We start from the raw sequence: 14387 nt of genomic DNA on the forward strand, positions 1-14387 counted from the left end.
AGTGAAATTAAAATATTTTTATTACATGGATACGTTGTCCGAGCTCAATATTGACAAGACGAAAGCAAGGCAATTGCCCGACATTCACTTAGTCAACAACCAACCACTGTTTTTATATGCAATATTTGTTAGTCTATGACGCGTCTATTTGTAAAACGTCATTAAGAACACCAAGGAGTATAGGCGATTTGAAGTTTTGAATTTGCTGAGATACTTATGCAGTTAGATATACTAAATAAGGAGGAAAGGAACACATCTTCATCTATCTATACATATAAATGAATATCCGATTATCCCATCTTTGCTTTTTGAAAATGTTACGTAACAATTGCCGAGAGGGAAAGACAACGGTTTTAGAGAGATATTAAATTAAGGCTAGGCTACAATTTCCTTTAAGCTATGAGAATTGTGCAGACGTTTCTAAGGCTATCTATTACTAAACTAGACCAAAGATATTCAGGATTTAAGGTCTTCTTACAACAGTGTGTTTGTCTTATAGCGCTAAAATAACAAATATCGAAATTTTAATTAATCCATAAGTTTTACTAATTACATGACACATTATTTCAAAATATATAATTCGGACCTTTCTTCACTATTCCAATAATTAACAATCGTTAAAAGATATAACTTAAAACTACGATAACCATCGGCATTGTGTAAACTACAGTGCCTAAACATAAATATCTTTTATATAATTGCCCGTACACAATAATAGATATTTGGTGGAATTTAAACCTAATTAAACTTTTCCAAATAGTTTCATATAAATTATGATTACTATATTATATTAAAGACATAAATATTGAACTAAACAAAGCTATTTTAAATTTTTTTTTGGCATTGGAAACTTGAGCGCTTCTTATAACGCCTTTCTCTTCCTCCAAATGTTCAAATGTTATTGGATAGCTCGGTTATTTTTAAATGTAAATACGCAGTATATAATAATATCCGTGGGTGGTATTAATTACATATTTTTAATTTATTTTTAATTAAATATTTTTATCTTTAAACAAATAATCTAATAAGTATTTAATATTGGAAAAAATATAAAAAAAAATTATCCAACTTTTTCGCCTGTATCTTCACAATTTTCATCATATATGTCATTTGAGGATTCATCAGTAAAATAACTATTTTGGCTGTATATAATAGTTCCTTTTTCAGTAGAATTTAAAGCATTATAAAAATTACTCTCTTTACCTCTTTTTAAAAGTATAAATTCGTTTTTGTATTTCAAATTATCGCTTGTGCTATGAAAGCGGTCTATAATATTATTTTTATCTGCGTTATATTTAGGAGATCCATTACAATTATTTTCTATTTGCCTTTTATCTTTAGGTTTCCTAATATAATTTTTGATGTAGAAATCAATGAAGAGAATAAGCATGAACACATTTTGAGGAAGGAATAAAGCGCTTGTCCATCGGGGGTAGGCACAATCAGGCTTGAAGACTATTATGGCCATGTGGACTACGCACCAGAAGAATTGAAGCTGGAAAAAGAAAAAAAAAAGTTTATTGCCTATATAAAGTCTGAATAATCTAATTCTGTCCCCACATTAAGATTCAAACCGACACTCCATATGAATAATAACTATAATGGATTAAAATAAAGGTATTGTTACGAAGATAGAGAATTAATTTTGTGACTGCGAACTTACGGTTATAAAACTATAAGAATACATCAAGTCAACAAATAATTACAGAATGATTTTTTATGTTTACGTGGTTGTAAGACATCGAAATAAATCAATTTTGCCGACGTTCCGAATACTACAGCCGTCGTGGTCACGGGGCGGTCTGAGGAGCAGGACGTCCGAAAAGTCAATGTTACTATACCTATATAATATAATTATATATATTATTTATTGTATAATAAATAATTACAGAATTTAAATTAATTTTACTTACAATCTGCAGTTGGGTTATGTATTTCTTCCACCAGAATGACTGTTTAGCACTCGGCTTGATGACAGTCAGTAGATAATATGAGTACATTATTACATGCACGAACGAATTAATTACACCTATAAATGTTCCATGTCCACCTATAATTTAAAATACAATGCAATGTTAACATTCCTGGTATTTACATTAGACAAAAGAATAATCGATTTATTTAATAGTGAAGGTAATCATCGCGACGAAACTTGCATATATGCGTACTTCTATAAAAGAATTTTGAGGGTTTGTGATGTATGGCAATCTGCACTAGGTCTGCGTGGTGGACTAAGCGCTAATCTCTCTCAGTAGTAGGAAGCCCATGCCTAGCAGTGGTATAGTATAGTTGTCCTAGTTACGACTCTGTATATCCCTTCGGGGATAAATGCGTGATGTGTTTGTGTAATAATAATAGACAGTATATAACACTACATATATAAACAGACCTGATATTATTAAGTATATTATAAAAGAATGATAAATCAGTATCAGCATTTAATATGGAAGATGTGCTTAAAATGGCGATAGGCTTGCCTGACATCACATCATGGGTCGGAATAAGCGAATAATATATACCTAAATATAGCGAAAGGTGCAATTGTTGCGCCTCTGCCTACACCTTTGGGGAAGAAGGAAGAAAGGCGTGAGTATGTGTAGGTGTGTGTGATTTTTTATAATATATAACGATACAATACCTGCCAAATAATTGCTGTTTCCCCAAGTTAACAACACCATGCCAGTATGATGATAAATATGCAGGAATGTTACCTGGTTGAATTTCTTGCGTAACACGAAAAATACCTGCGGAGTTAATTTATTTATTATAAATATTCTAGTGAAATTCTATTGAATTCAAATTTAGCGCGGCTGCTTACAGAATAGCTAAATACTTTTATTTGAATTTTACTTTACGTACAAAACAATTAATGGCGCGTCTTGATTGCGAAGGGAGCGAGGTTAATGATCTTTAACTTCCTTTAAAATCTAAATTCAATTCTAATTATATTTTTTGGAGAGTTTCAATAATTATAAAACACTATCAGTTAACAAATTTATCATACTAAATTTAAGTTGTTATCTTAAAGTCAAAATTAATTAATTATTAAACTTTTGAATTTTCGGCGAATTGCTTTCATTCAATTGAAAGTAAAGAGGACAATGTGTTCAAGATTTTTAACTATGCATTGTACAATGTCTGATAATTATTGTTTGTCAAATAAAAATATCAGAAACTATAAATACGTTTGATCTGGTTCGCAATTGTAATATTCTTCATAATGAGTATTCCTCAAAATAAATGTGCCTGCACCGAAATAGGTTTTGTGAAATATTTATACGACATTTGCTGTCTTATCTGTTGTTTTTTTAATACATTCATTGTATCACATAATATATAAAAATGACGTATTAAGACAAAAAATTAGAATGAAACAAAAAAAAAACATGATAATTCGTAAAATCTATTTCGTTACGTACATTTATGAGTAATACTCTAATATGAAAATTATGTGCAATATCTTAATTTTGCAATGAAATAATGTTTAAATAGTAGCAGAAACATGCAAATGACGTCATAATATTTACCAATTAACTCGTGGTTTAACTCACCGTGTCTAAGAGATCGGCAACTTTCAACAGGAAATATAAATAACAAATCCAAGCAATATATATTGCTTCTTGTGTGTTTGAATAGTCGACAGGTTCACAAATCCATTTGTATTTCCAGCCCCACGCGAGGTATATAGACTAGAAAATAATAAAAGGTTATGTAAAGGTTGAATAATTATATAGTTATTGGCAGTCAGAAGCGTGAACATGCATAGCTTTGCATATTTTGTATAGTGAAGGTAGGCAACGGCTTGACTGTGCTTCTGCCGTTGCATTAGTCTATGGGTAGCAGATGCTGCTTATCATCAGGAAGACTTCTTACTCTCGTTTGCCTTCAAGGCAATAAAAAAAAGATATTTTCTAAAAGTATTTTTTTCTTTTAAATACAATATTCGTTACAATATTTGTTAAACGTAATTAAGAGCCACGCGTACTCGCTGATCCGAGTCTAGTTTCTCTCTACTGATTTATTGGAATAAGAATACATTTTTCTAAATACGAACCTTCGAAAAAAACTATAATAGGCATCTATAAACTAATGAGTAAATTAAATTATATAAAACAAAAATAAACACATAAGTATTATGCCTTTACTGCCGAAGGGGTAGGCAGAAGGCTCCCAGACGCCCACATAGGTGACCAGTCTATCGCCATATCGGGCATAAATTTCAAACTCCATGTGATACTGACCAATAAAATTTAAACACTGGGATTCGAACCCGGGGCATAAGAGCAGTGTCGTACCGCATACGCAATATAACTACGCCACCGAAGCAATTGTACGTCGATAAGTCGAAGCAAGAAATAAATACTTCATCATCATCAGCAGATGTTCACTCTTGAACATGGCCCTACCCCTCCCACCCTCTTGCCCCATCGGCCATTAGTTAAAAAATACTCACATTAACAAAAATGTAAAGACAGGCTACAATTTGCGCCGCGTTATATACTATGAGCACTTTGTCCAAGTTGAACGCAGGGCGATGTTTCATCCATTTCGGGCCCCATTTTAATACAAACATAAGATATAGACCCAGTAAAGTTCCTATCTGATACGGTCTCGCAACTAAAAACCATGGCATTGTCCTGGGATCTGAAATAATATTATAGAACTTGTAGGCTTTAAATTTTAAATTAGGGACATAGGTCTGATTAGTGGCCCCACGACGCACGCGATGACGCTTGGGTGAAAATATTAATCTGTACTTATGAAAATTTAAAGGACGAATGCATTTTATTCTTATTTTACTTTTTGGAGGGTTTTTGTGCCAGGGATTATTTATCTTTACTATTAGTAATTTTGTTTGATTTTCAATTTTAAATTAACAGCTAGGTAAAATTAGTAGGATTTCCATATCAAACTAAGAAATATTGTTAAGTATATATTTGATTGCAATTTAGTTAGTATTATAATTATTTTTAATTCTCAGTTTAGTCAGTGTGTTCGTTTCGGTGATCTTTATAAGGAACCGTGAATTATATTATTAAAAATGTGGTTATGCAATTTTTGATTAACACATTAATCGTGTAATTACAACGATAACATAACTGCGTTTTACTTACTGTATTATTAATCATCATTTAGGATTGTATTGACTTTCTACTTATATTTTAAAACTAGCTTCCGCTCGCAGCTTCGCCCGCGTGGATTTCGGACTTTAAAAATGGAGGAGGTGCTCAATTTGTCGGGATGTTTTTTTAATGTATGGTGGTATGCAGGTGGTCCGATTGTCCGGTCAGGGTCTGATGATGGGATTCAGTATTCACGCGTGATGGCTTATTATTAGCATATCATGTATAACTTTGGTGTTTCTATACCGATTTCTATGATTCTTTTTTATGGAATATTTAATAATGTTAACTTTTTTAATTAGGGATGACTGAGAGTGTTATAAACGTAAGAGTAGACAAATATAATAAGAAAGCTTCGAACTGCTAAGCTAACGGGAGTTACACGTGTTATTGTGAGTCAACCATAAAAGATAGACATATGCTGTCGTAGGATATTTTTTACATAATTTTAAGGAGAACATTTTCGTCATACATGATTTCTGTGTAGCTTTAACCATTAAGGTAGCACACGCGACGGAAGCTTAAAAATGGAGTAACTTCTCCCGTTTTCCCAACATTTCCCTTCACTGCTCTGCTCCTATTAATTGTAGCGTGATGAAAAGTATACTATAACCAGCACAGGAGTATGACAAATAATTGTACCAAGTTTCGTTAAAATCCGTCGAGTAGTTTTTGTTTCTATAACGGTTATACAGACAGACAGACAGACAGACAGACAGACAAAAATTTTACTAATTGCATTTTTGGCATCAGTATCGATCCCTAATCACCCCCTGATAGTTATTTTGGAAATATATTTCATGTACAGAATTGACCTCTCTACAGATTTATTATAAGTATAGATTAAAACAATCAAGTGAGCTGTGCGTTTTTCATTCATACTTTTAGCTATAAACAATAAACAACCAAACATAACTTACCAACAATATCATTAAATAGTAATTTATATAACTCCCCACACTTTCTTAGGATTAACATCTTGTCTTTGTCACTTTGCTTACTCCTTCAATATTTTACAAATCCGATCTACGTTTCATAAAATAATTATTTAAAAAAATATTTTTATTAGATTTTATTTAATTTTAAACCAATCGTTACAGAAACTAATGTATGACTAACCACATTCGTTACATTCATTAATTGGAACTGATTGTATCTATTAATGCAATTTGCATTAACATTATATAGCATTGTCATTGTTAAAATAAAGGGTCCTTTCTGCATGTTGAAATATATAACAAAGCAGGTATTGTCCGAAGTATTGACCAATGCAGATTTGGCAGAAACTGATTACTTCAATGCTATTTTTAACCGACTTCTAAAAACTTAATAGGTTCGTGTGTTTGTAGTTTTTTATGTATTAACACTGATTGCTTTGCGAATTGTAGGTCGATGTCTATAATTTTTTGAGTTCGGTTAATTTTCGAGAACTTCCTCCAAATGCTCCCACTACAATATGTCTTGGTTTTGGGTTTAACAGACTTCAATAGACTTCAAGCATAATAAGTTATAACAAGTAAAAGTATAAGTAATATTTGATCACTTAGAAGTGCCCCTATAAAAGGCGAATAGCAATACATAAATTGTGGTTATTTTTTATTTAATAAAAAATACTATATGACGGCGCGTCTCATAAAAGACAACGTCAAGAGTGACACCGGCAGTCACTCTAGCGGAGCGTCGTGTCGACGGTAGCGGGGCCGACCATCTTTGCTTGTATTTTTGGTGGTACAGAACGGCCAGCGCACCACGGTTGCGACGAATCGCTACAAGCAGTGTATCAGTGTAATAATGAATTCGGATGAAGGCCCTCCTGCGCTTTCATCAGAAGTGGGATCGAACGGAATGCAAAATGAAGAAAAATTGTCGGATACGTCACACGCTGAAAAACTATTGAGTAACATGGAAAGGTTGCTTTCTCGGGTTTTGGCTATTCCACAAACGCCAACCGTGAGTACTAATCGTTCACCACTTTTAAAGTTTGATCCGGATGATTCTGAGTCAGATATTGATGACTGGTGTAAAGTAACGGAGATCATTGTGACAAATAAAGGCTTGGAAGGGGTTGACCTATTAATAGCCTTAACAGGAGCGCTAAAAGGTCGTGCTGGTGCATGCATAGCTAAGCTAAATTTGGAAGAAATCACTTGGAGTTCAGTCAAAGAGATTTTAATAGCCAGATTTTCAAAACCCAAACTTATCCAAGACTATTTCGACGATGTGTTGCGATTTAAAATAAGCGCTAATGAGACAGCGTCCGAATCAGCTCTACGTTTATGGAATCTTATCGAAAAGATACCTAATACTAAGATGTCTGAAGAAGTAATAACTGGATTTGTAATTTCGGTACTGTGTCAAAAAGATAACATGATACGTCGTGAACTAAATGCACAGACAATCACGAGCCGTGCCCTATTATTCCGCATCCTTGGTGGAATATCACTGAAGAGAACGCTTGGATGCCGAAGCTCAAGAACCTGAAGCCAAGCGAGTTCGATTGGTTGAGAAGTTCTCTGGCAAGTGTCATTACTGCGGATTGAATGGACATCGTATAGCAGAGTGTCGAAAACGACGCAATGATAGGGAAACGAAAACTCAAGAGCCTTCAAGTTCATCACGTTTAGTGGAAAAGAAGCCAGCTGTTACTTGCTACGCCTGTGGACAGCTTGGCCATGTGGCGACGGCCTGTCTGAATAAGAAGAATAGTAGTGCAGCCACAGTCAAGGAAGTCCAACAATGCGAGCACAGGCCCTCCAGAGGTACCCTAAGGACGTCATCGGGTGAGACCGTCTCCTTTCTATTTGATAGTGGTTCATCTTGTTCTTTGTACTTGGCTTCTGGGTACTGAGCTTAAAAGTCTTGTTTATCTTAGTGGCATAGGCGGTGATGATATCCAATGCACCACCCAGGTCCAAAGCTGTGTGACAATCGATGAAATTACAGTTAGCTTACTTTTTCATGTGGTCCCTGATACTCATATTTCCGATCCAATTATAATTGGAAGGGATATTTTTGACCAAGGGTTGTGCGTTAGGATTGACCATGATAATCTTATTTTCTTTTCAATAAAAAAAAGTAACTATTGTGACCTAAAGTCGAATAAGTTGGACGTTATGAAAATTGACACGGATTTACAAGGAAATGATAAAAAATCGCTTATGTTGTTACTAAACAAATATTCCGACTATTTCGCTGTCGGTATTCCCTCTCGCCGGGTTTCAACAGGGGAATGTGAGATTAATCTAATAGACCCAACTAAAATTGTACAGCGGTGTCCATATAGATTAGCCCCCGCTGAAAAGTTGATAGTTAGAGAAAAGATCCAAGAATTACTCGATGCTCGGGTGATTCGCGAAAGTACCTCCCCCTTTGCTAGCCCAATATTATTAGTTGCGAAAAAGGATAACTCATATAGGATGTGTGTTGACTATCGAGAGTTGAACTCCAATACACAGCCTGAGCACTATCCTTTGCCGCGTATTGAGGACAAATCGATCAGCTTGCCGGGGCCAGCATTTTCTCGTCGTTAGACATGGCATCAGGATTTCATCAGATAGTGGTGCACCCTGATTCAGTGGAGAAAACAGCATTTGTCACGCCCGAAGGGCAATATGAGTACCTTGCAATGCCTTTTGGTTTACGAAATGCTCCGTCTGTATATCAGAGGTGCATCACTCGAGCCCTGAGTCATCTTAAAGATAAACCTTTGATATATATGGATGACGTTTTGTGCTATTCTGCTGACATAGTTGAAGGTTTGCAGCGCTTAGATAAGGTATTAGGCGCGTTAACTAAAGCGGGGTTCACATTCAATCTCCAAAAATGTAAGTTTATGAAACGTAAAATAGACTATTTGGGATATTCACTTCAGTCCGGTGAAATAAGACCGAATTCTCGTAAAATACTGGCGTTAGCAGATTCTCCTCAACCAAAAACGGCTACTCATGTCAGACAGTTTCTCGGTCTTGCTTCATATTTTAGAAAATTTATCCCCGGTTTTACCCGTATTGTGGGACCGTTGTATCCCTTAACGAAACTAAAAGGACCAATTGCTTGGACTCAGAAGTATGAGCAAATACGTACTGCTATAATACGTATTCTAACATCCGAACCGGTATTAACTATTTTTGATCCCGAGCTACCAGTAGAATTGCACACGGATGCGAGTTCTGAAGGTTACGGGGCGATCCTTATTCAAAAGAAAAATAATCTTCCTCATGTCGTGGAGTATTATAGGCGACGTACGTCAGAAGCGGAATCACGTTACCATTCGTACGAACTGGAGACGTTAGCGGTTGTGCGAGCGGTAGAACACTTCCGGCATTATCTTTACGGTAAACATTTCTTAGTTTTTACGGATTGTAACTCACTTAAGGCTTCAAAGTCAAAAAAAGATCTTACGCCCCGCGTTCATAGGTGGTGGGCTGTTTTGCAGGCGTATGATTTTGAAATTATATATCGTGAGGGGCGGTGTATGGAACACGCCGATTACCTTTCGCGAAATCCTGTACCTAATAATGTTGACATAGTAAGCGAGAACTCATTGACAAAGAAAGTTCAATATGTTGAGCTTCATCAAGATTGGCTTTCCGTCGAACAAAAACGTGATAGTGAGATACAAGATCTTATCACGAAACATAATGATCATAGTTTTCCCGATTCAATAGCTCAGTCATATGATGTTAGAGAAGGTATTCTTTATAGAAAAATCTGTCGAAATAAAGTAGTTTCTTGGTTGCCAGTAGTGCCGCGGTCCTTAATTTGGACATTAATTAATCATACCCATAATGAAATCCAGCATCTAGGCAAAGACAAAACAGTAGATAAACTGTATGAATAATACTGGTTTCCACAGATGTCGAAATGCGTGCGTAAATTTGTAGATTCGTGTATTATTTGCAAAGCGTCGAAGGGTCCATCGGGAGCTCAACCCATTCAACTTCACTCAATTCCTAAAGTACCAGTGCCGTGGCATACCATCCATATAGATTTTACGGGAAAGCTCAGCGGGAAGAGCGACCGAAAGGAATACTGCTCAGTGATTATCGATGGTTTCACCAAATATGTTCTATTAGAACATACTTCTTCTCTTGACGCCAAAAGCGCGATACACGCTCTTCGCAAAGCAGTTTGTCTTTTTGGGGTACCTAAGCGAATAATTGCTGATCAAGGTCGTTGCTATATCAGCTCTGATTTTAAGAGTTTTGCGCTCAGCATAAGATTCAACTTCACTTTATCGCGACGGGTTCCAGTAGAGCAAATGGGCAGGTAGAAAGGGTTATGCGCACTCTTAAAAGTTTGTTAACTATTGTTGAGAACGACCCCAATAAGACGTGGCGTGATGAACTAGGAAATATCCAACTCGCACTCAACAGTACTAAATCTACCGTGACTAAATATTCACCTACTGAACTTATGTTAGGGATTCGCGCTCAGTCATTGGGCATGTCAAAACTAAACTCTGAAGCCCATGGTCAGCAAGAACGTTTAGATCTCGACACTATTCGGGACGCAGCGTCTACGAATATTCAAAAAAGCAGCAAGGTCTGAGGCACGCCGTTTTAATAGAGGTCGAGCAATAATAAAACAGTTCTACAAGGGTGATTTCGTATTTCTTAAAAATAGCGAACGAAACCAAACTAAATTGGATAGAAAATTTAGAGGTCCATTTATTGTAACTGCGGTACTAGACAACGACCGGTATGAATTAAAAAAGCTTAGTCGGTTCTCATCGAGTATATAAGTATGCCCACGAGAATTTACGCTCAGTGCCTCAGGGTCACGATGGTTTACTTGAAATTACAACAAATCTTTTGAACTGTGACGAGGCCGAGACGGCGACAGACGATGAAGCGTCAGTTGATCTAGTAAACGTAACTACACCAGATCAGGGTGATACTTTAATTCCAAATAACTATGACACCTTGACCGTGTGCTCGGATACAATGTCCGCCGATTCCCGTACTCTCACAGCTGGTTCAGACACTCTTAGTGTACATTCGGATGAGGTCATATGGGATGAAGAAGTGGTGTCTTAGGTGTGTTATCATTAATTCACTTTGTAGTCGATCCTGGCTGAGATAGTGACATCCATTTCTTCGAAAGGATTCACTATTCTCATCCAGATGTAGAGTTTATCCTGGTTAAGATAGTGACATCCATTTCTTCGAAAGGATTCACTATTCTCATCCAGATGTAGAGTTTATCCTGGTTAAGATAGTGACATCCATTTTTCTGAAGGGATTCACTAGTCTCATCCAGATGTAGAGTTTATCCTGGTCAAGAAGTGTCGTCCGGGCCACACCTGGAAAGGTTGGTTGAAGGGATGCACTCACTTGCTCCAGATGGTATGTGTGATTTCGGCTGGTCGAAAGGACAGTGTCGTCCGGGCCACACCTGGAAAGGTTGGTTGAAGGGATGCACTCGTCCGGTCCAAGTCGTAACGTGTCTAAATCTAAATAGCATTGCATTTGATGTCGATAATCATATTTCATTTACAAAGTTCCTAGTTCCTTTATTGGATGGACGAGCGGTGATTGAGAACTTCTTTGGTTTCAGAAACTTACAGACGCCCGAGGACGGTCGTATGTCAGTCTGGCCGTGACGGCGCGTCTCATAAAAGACAACGTCAAGAGTGACACCGGCAGTCACTCTAGCGGAGCGTCGTGTCGACGGTAGCGGGGCCGACCATCTTTGCTTGTATTTTTGGTGGTACAGAACGGCCAGCGCACCACGGTTGCGACGAATCGCTACAAGCAGTGTATCAGTGTAATAATGAATTCGGATGAAGGCCCTCCTGCGCTTTCATATATATGCATGGCCGCATTATAAGAATAACAGTGACTTCCACTCGATTCAAAGGGATAAATAAATATAAAACCATTTATTTATAAAAAAGTCATAAGTCGTAGAAACGTTATTTTGTCATATTGCTACCACAAAGATCAAGAGATTCGACGTATTTTATAGATTGTGGTAAGAATCTAACTGTAGACTTCTAATGGCACTCAAAATATGATAAATATGAGCTGTTCAGTCCTTAGAACGAATTTATTAGGATGATGAGCACGATGCTTTTAAAAGGTACAATATAACATGACTAGGTGCTCATGGCTTCGCGAAAAACGCTCTTCCTGCTACAAAAGGCCATAAAAAACTGTAAGAACCCAGCGCCACCTATTTAAAAGATTTGATTATTTCCTATGAGATTAATTGCCGCGATAAAAATAGCCACGGTTTAACCGTGTACAAAATCGCATCCATATCTGTTCAGATATGGCTTTATTTTCTTATAACAAACATGTTAAAATTTTAACAAACTTTCGCATCCATAATATTAGCAAGATCCATTATCTTCCAGAAAAATCATTGCGATGTTCCTTAATAAGATTCATTATCATCTCACGAAGTCATTGCGATGGAACATGGCTTGGAAAGTGGGGGGTTCGTTGCTAGTGCACGACATGTCTTCGCTTCGACATATATGGTATTATTAATTACTTATTCTTAAAATATCAGTCGAAAGGCGTCCCTCACCCCAAAAATTGAGATTCAAGATCACCTTTTACTTTTAACCTTCCCATGATTGTTTCAAGTTTTAATATGAATGTATGGAATGATAGGATGGACGAGGGCGGCCCAGAACCGGTCCCTGTGGCGCTCAATGGGGGAGACCTATGTCCAGCAGTGGACGATTCCCGGCTGAAATGATGATGAATGTATGGAAGAAATGCAAATGTTTGCTAATACAATTTCAGGATTTTAGCAATCATAAATATCTGTGACATAGTTTTTCTTGAATGAATGTCTTCTATCAAAATACCAAGAAAGCAAAACAAATAAAGGGCTAACTTTTCATTATCAGCCAACATTATTTTGACTATATGGACACGCACCCTTAATTTACATACAAGGAACATACCTAATACACCGTTACAATAACTAAATGCAAATAAACTACCATGAATAGTATAAAGAAACAATGAACTTCATATTGCATTCAATACTTTCAAAGTAGCGCTATACAAGTTTTATTTTATTTATTTATATTTTTTTTGTACACCATAAGTGTTAAAAACAAACAAATATGTATATATATGATGGAAATAGTATAAACCTCGTCGGGACAATTGGCGGTCTTATCGCTCGAGGCGATTTCTACCAGACAACCATTGGATGAAAATGATAAAAATAGTTGAAAGGGAAATTTAGGGCGTAGGTAAAAATAATAATAGAATTAAAAATAAGATATATAACATCCTATACAAATATATACATACGCTAATATAAATAATTTACAGACAATATATACATACATTCGTATAATACACCTATTTAATATGAATTACATAAATAAATGAGTAACAAATGCTTGTCAATGTATACGATTGATGTTAGTGGGTAAGGAAATGCTCATTAACATCCTTTTAAAATTATTAGTGACTGAGCGTCTCTTATTGCTACTGGCAATGCATTCCATAACCTAACAGTAACAACAGTGAAGGATTTCTCCATAAATACAGTAGCATTTACAAACTTCTTCAATTTCAAGTTCTCTGATGATCTGAGCAACTTATCATGTGAGCCGTGAAGAAAGAGGAATTTAGATTTAAGTTAAGAAGGAGTAAGAGGATTGAACAAAATATTATAGTGGAGAGAAAGGACGTGGGCATTCCTGCGAAGTTGAATAGACAAACATTTGAGCTCAGTGCGAAACTCAGACACGTGATCATATTTGCGCAGAACAAATATGAATCTGATACAAAAATTCTGAAAGAGCTCAAGCTTATTAAGTTGTTCATCAGTAACATTGATATAGCTGGCATCAACTTAAGTTTTGTTTTTTCCCTTCATCAACCTTTTGCTCGTAGCGGCGTAAATGTGAAAATCCTTTCACGAATCAAAAGTTCTAAGTTTTTCTAAAAATATGCTATTATAGGTATTATGTCAAAGCAAGACAAGTTGTATTTATGTGCCAAATTTCATTCAAATTCATTCATGATTCGAAGAATTCTGCCTGTAATTCTACATAAAATAATAATAGTAATTATGTATGAATGTATTATTTGAACCTCTTTCTAAAAACTGTGTATTAACATTTAAACCTCTCAATATACAATTTACTTGTTATTTTTTTGAGTTTGCATTTTAACATTGGAATCGAATCTATTTCTCGTTGACCTAGAAATTTGGCAACAAGTAATTTTTTACATATGCAAAGGAAATAACCTGAAAACCGTACATATTTTAATAACAAGAAAAAGG

At 35.9% G+C, this 14387-nt stretch overlaps 1 protein-coding gene across 1 annotated transcript; it reads right to left on the reverse strand.

The window, feature by feature from the left end:
* Positions 1–991: 991 nt before the first annotated feature.
* LOC115448223 (elongation of very long chain fatty acids protein 7) lies at positions 992–6246 on the reverse strand. The gene is made up of 6 exons (XM_030175579.2): positions 6044–6246; positions 4454–4644; positions 3552–3689; positions 2639–2744; positions 1914–2050; positions 992–1495 (listed from the first exon to the last, which is right to left on the reverse strand). Exons 1-6 carry the CDS (start codon positions 6099–6101, stop codon positions 1061–1063), a joined length of 1065 nt encoding a protein of 354 aa, XP_030031439.2. The 5' UTR covers positions 6102–6246; the 3' UTR covers positions 992–1060.
* Positions 6247–14387: the final 8141 nt, after the last annotated feature.

The sequence above is a fragment of the Manduca sexta genome, chromosome 26, assembly GCF_014839805.1.
Source record: "Manduca sexta isolate Smith_Timp_Sample1 chromosome 26, JHU_Msex_v1.0, whole genome shotgun sequence".
In the NCBI taxonomy this organism is placed as follows: Eukaryota; Metazoa; Arthropoda; class Insecta; order Lepidoptera; family Sphingidae; genus Manduca; species Manduca sexta.

Bases quoted from the DNA above. Each gene is read 5' to 3' on its own strand.
- LOC115448223 (XM_030175579.2), bottom strand. From the start codon at position 6,101: ATGTTAATCCTAAGAAAGTGTGGGGAGTTATATAAATTACTATTTAAT. The intron at 3,690-4,453 runs GTGAGTATTTTT...ATTATTTTCTAG, and splicing joins GTCTTTACATTTTTGTTAAT to TCTATATACCTCGCGTGGGG. The intron at 1,496-1,913 runs GTAAGTAAAATT...TTCTTTTTCCAG, and splicing joins ACATAACCCAACTGCAGATT to CTTCAATTCTTCTGGTGCGT.